Here is a 5,251-nt window from a genome sequence, read left to right on the forward strand (position 1 = left end):
GACCACAAAATCCTATAAATGGGACTTCTCATTAGGTCCACTCCCTACAAGAATACCAGGACTAGTATCCAAACAGACATGAATGCTCCTAAGCAGAGACATAATCTCAACTTGATTTTTATCGGATGCACTAGTCCTATCAAACAACTGGGCAATTAGCATCTTTTTATTTTAAGTTAGATATATCGACGTGCTTTATGTAGCATGTAATGGCCTTGGGAAATTCCCGTGAATATGGTTCCAATGCTTGTAGTGTGAGTGCAACTTTCCCTGCTTGCGTTGGTATCATATTTCCCTTGAAAATGAACGAAAGTGATCACCTTTGCTATGCATCGACCACCAAATACTGGTACCAATGGTTGAGTAGTGCAATGTAGGTCTGGTAAAGTGATAAATGGAGGTTATCACACACAAGCATTGAAAGTACTAGCAGCACACTTAGCACTATATATCCATCGTTTAAAAAACATGTTAAAAGGAGTAAACAGAGCGCACTTACGTTGCCGTGTGTGATTGTCACGAAAGCGAGAGATAAAGAGCTAATATAGAGCTACCACAGGCAAGGAAGAATTCAGAATATGTAAAAAATACTTATGAAGTGTTGAATCAAGGAGAGGACGCTACCCGTAACCATTATGGGAATTAAGGGGAATCGAGGTTCGTTCGATTCACAAAAATCGACGGGACGATCGAATAGCAACCTTCTGTTTCTGTGAAATTCTTCTCAGATCTAACTAAATACATGCACAGAGATTTATTATACGCACACACGATGCTGGATACCAAGGATGATTCATTACTGGCCCCCGGAAGGGCCTTCTTATTACAATAAGACGTCGTGACATTTGAGTCTGTTAACACAACGGTTGACATGACTTATTTGACGTTTAGTTGATAGTTCTATTTATATATATGTCCTAATTAGTTTAAGCTTTAAGCGATACTTATATGGTTAATAATTAAACAATCTCAGACAGTTTTCAGTGTGGTAAGTGAGGCGGATGTCGGTGATGCTGGTGGCGGCGCGTGGCAGCGGAAGGCGGAGCAGCAGGTGGCGTGAAGAAGCTGTAGGGCTCGTAACGATAGTAGCAGCTAGCTAAATGCAATTGCTCACCAAGAGTAGAATCACAAATTACCCTCCATGAATACTGGGAGAGGCACTGAGAGCACTCCGATTCGTTAAGATATCCCAGGCATTGAGCCAGGGCATACTCACCCTCCGCGCTCTCGGCTGCATAGCCACCGTTTTCGGGAGCTATCCTGGTAACATTCTCCATCAACGACTCAATGGCTGTTAAGGCGACGGGATCGCTAGTTTTAGCATAGCAATATCCTATCACATAACTGAAATCAGGCGTGAAGAAAGGCTGGTTGTCATAGCGGAGGTAGCAACCATCTAACTGGATGCGAGCTCCGATAGAGGAAGGGCAACGGGTCTGCAATGTGGTGGTAGCATTGGAAACGCAATCGAAACAGCCGTGCAATGATTGGTCTCCGCGGCACTGAAACATGGCATAGGCTCTGTCGATGCCGGAACCGGTGGAGGCGATGGTGTACTTGGTCCCGGAGGAAGAGAGGCTCGTGAGGTTGCGCAGAGCCAAGCCCAAGTTGTGCTGGAATGTGCTGCTGAGCCTGTTATTGTTGGTGGTTGCATTATGCACCAAGATCGTCAGCTAGAATTGTAGATGGCAAGAAGAAGAAGAGGAGGTTGATGATGATGAAGAAGAAGAAGATGCGTGAAGCCATGTAATCACTCCGTGGAAGTGTAAACTTCTCTCCGCATTTATAAATGTGGAATGAATGAGCGGCCATGGCTGCTGCTTAACCCTGTAACTGGACTCAATTCTTCTTCTTCTTCTTCTCAGTTTTAAAACAAAGACAAAAGGACTACTAAATTATTGCTTCTTTCCTTCCTTTTTTCTTTCTTTTTCAATGAATATAGTGTTTAAATGATCAAATTAAATGCTTGCTGAGCAACAGGGATGACATCAACATCTCTCTACCTTGACTTTTGTCCAATCCTCCGTCTTGTGTGCTTGATTATGATGACTTCTACACTACATGTGCCGTGTTGCACTTGTCTTCTAATTCCTTTTCTCTAGACATTTGACTCTTCTTTTTTTTCCCTATCAATCTCTAGACTATTATTCTTACCATAGTTGCTTTTTTGGGTGGCTTCACACTCATTTTTTAGCATTTTGGCTCTAAAAGACTTGAATTTTAAAATGTCCCTTAAAAATTACACTAATACAAAAGAAAATTGCTATATTTCAACACACTCGTCAATTTTGAAGGACAAGGGAGCCCGTCAAAAATCAATCCTGATTCTCACTATTCTTGCCCTTGCCCCACAACATTCACCCACTCGTCACTATGTGCTCATCTCATTTTACTAAGTGTAAGAAAGGAGAGTTAAAGGGTGAAGGACAAGCTTTATTTCCATTTCAAATTCAAATTCAGTGTAAAGAGGGGACAATGTTGTAGGAAGGTCACTTATATGATGAAAACTTATCTTTCTTCCTCTCTATCATTATCTAAAAGAACACCTCATCATTATATGTAAGGTGCATCTATTTGAGGATATAATAAGTGAGTACACCACACCACACATCTCCACTAATGAAAAAAAAGAAGTAAAAGCAATAATTATTATATGTACTAGTGGGCTGACTGGTGCTTCACATGTCTTTCCAAATTCAAATTCTACCCCAACCTTCTCCTCCTCTTTTCGAACCTAAAAATTCTTGCCCCGTGGTAGCTTTGTGAAACTCTTCCTTTATATAATAGAGATATAGATAAGGTGTATCTATTTGAGGATATAATAAGTGAGCACACCTCACCACACATCTCCACTAATGGAAAAAGAAAAGTAACAGCAATAACCATTCCTATTTTTGGAAAATATTTTTTCTTAACAATAATTCTACATACATGCTTACATACACTACACACGTGTATCCACACACACACACACACACACACACACTCGCACACACTCATACACACTCACATCATACACACTCACATACACATATACTTATAGACACATGCAAGCATACATGCACATAGTTGTACACTTGCACACACTTGCACATACATATGCATATACACACAACTCTGCAAAGTCACATGCACTCACATGCGTGCACACAAAATCAACACACCACCCATCACCCACATTCATGTTCCTACACATGATACACATACACACACCGTATGCTTGCACACATAGACACACACATATGTATGCACACACACACACACACACACACACACTCACATGCACTCATGCATACTTACATACACATACATGCATAGACACACATAACCATATACACACATAGTCGTACACTTACAAATGCATATGCACACACATGACTATGCATGCATACAGACTCACACATACTCACATGCGTGCACACAAGTACCCACATGCACGTGTGTGCACACACATCCACTCACGCGCTCATGATGTACATACACACACTCGCATGCTTCCACACACACACACACACACATACACATGCACACACTCGAGTGTCCACACATATATACACACATGCACATATGCACACACACGTATACACACACTCGCGTGCTTCCACACACACACATGTTAGCCTTTGGCCTTCGCGAAGTCTTGGTGTGAATAGTCTTACAGAGGGGCACTTTTTACCTTATGCTAGGCAAGGGTTTTTCCCCCATGTGAACACACTCTAGTGTGTTGGGCATGTTAGCCCTAGGACTACAAGTACTTTATACTCCACACATTCTCTGTCCATTCTATCGTACTTCTAGCTATCACATCACGTCTCTCTCTCTCTCTCTCTGAGTTTGATATGACTATGTGTGCATGTGTGTGTTTATGTGTTTGATATGACTATGTGTGTATGTGTGTGTGTGTAGTGCATCTACTCTCCCATCCAACCTTGGTATCAGAGAAAGGTTTTAGAGCCAATAGCTCTACACCATTATTCTTTGAAGCAGCAAAGCAAGTGCTACAGTGGTATCATTACTTAATGCCACCGTACATCTTGGGTACACTCTCGCACTTCCCACAGATTTAGGTTTCTACCTCCTTTTGTACATTTCTAGTGTTATTAATTTTCGTTGCATTACATCCTAGGTACACTCTCACACTTCCCACAAATTTAGGGTTTGTGCCTCCTTTTGTACATTGGTGTCATTCATTTATGTTGCCGTACATTCTGGGCATGTTCTCACACACTACACAGCTCAAGTAAGAGGCTTTTGATATCGGACTTCCCTGTTTGTCGATTTTTGATGGTTTTTCTATTGCTGCTGCTCTTTGAGTACTAGCTTTCAACTTTTGGATCGAACTTCTGCGTTCATTGGTTTTGCCAGGCCCGTCGTCATTCAGAGTTTGGCTTTTAGCTTTCGGCATCGGACTTGTACATCTGCCAATTTTGCCCAGTCATCCATTCAACTGCGTTGTCATCTTTGCCCAGTCAGCCATTCAACTTTTGACTTTTCGCATTTAGCATTCGGCTTTCAACATTTGGCTTCAGTATTTACCATTCAGCATTCAGCTTCATCTTTTCGCATTCAACACTCGGCTTTCAGTGTCTAGCTTTCTGCATTCAATAGCAGTCGGCTTTCAGCGTTTAGCTTTTCGTATTTAGTAGTTGGCTTTCAGTTTTCGGCCTTGTGCATTTAGCATTTAGTATTTGACATTCGGCATATTACGTTTAAATTTTGGTATTCTGTCTACGTTACATTTGACATTTAGGTTGCCAATTCAGCGTCAGCTGCTTTCGTCTCTGCAGATTCTCTAAAATCTACATCAACCCATTCCGCATCAACAGGTTCTGACCTGTAGATTCATAGTTAACTGCTTCTGTCAGAATCTGCATTAGCCCATTTCGCATCAATAGATTCTAACTTGCAAATTTCGCATCAACAGTAGATTTCAATCTCTAGATTTCGTGTCTATAGATTCCACATACACCGATCTTGCTTTGCAGATTTCGTACATGTATATTTTGCACGTGCAGATTACGCGTCAATCATTTTCGCCTTTCAACCTATAGATTCCACACCAATGAGTAGACATTTGAGGTATTATAAGTCACATGCAGCTATTTGCCTGTGTCAAATATACTTCAATTTGTGCATTAATCTGTTGCGTAAAATGTCTACAAACACCAGCGACTTGTTTGGCATGTTGTCCATTAAGGACAAGCTAGATGAAACCAAATATTCCCTCTGGGCATATATAATGAAGCATGTA

The 5,251-nt window shown here is 41.2% G+C and overlaps 1 protein-coding gene across 1 annotated transcript; it reads right to left on the reverse strand.

The window, feature by feature from the left end:
• Positions 1–776: 776 nt before the first annotated feature.
• On the reverse strand, positions 777–5,031 carry LOC147634495 (plasmodesmata-located protein 7-like). Its single transcript, XM_086804454.1, has 3 exons — positions 5,021–5,031; positions 4,756–4,834; positions 777–1,673 (listed from the first exon to the last, which is right to left on the reverse strand). The coding sequence occupies exons 1-3, from the start codon at positions 5,029–5,031 to the stop codon at positions 981–983; spliced, it is 783 nt and encodes a 260-aa protein (XP_086660580.1). The 3' UTR covers positions 777–980.
• Positions 5,032–5,251: the final 220 nt, after the last annotated feature.

Source organism: Cibotium barometz, chromosome 10 (genome assembly GCF_041138505.1).
Source record: "Cibotium barometz isolate CiBa-2024 chromosome 10, ASM4113850v1, whole genome shotgun sequence".
Lineage (NCBI taxonomy): Eukaryota > Viridiplantae > Streptophyta > Polypodiopsida > Cyatheales > Cibotiaceae > Cibotium > Cibotium barometz.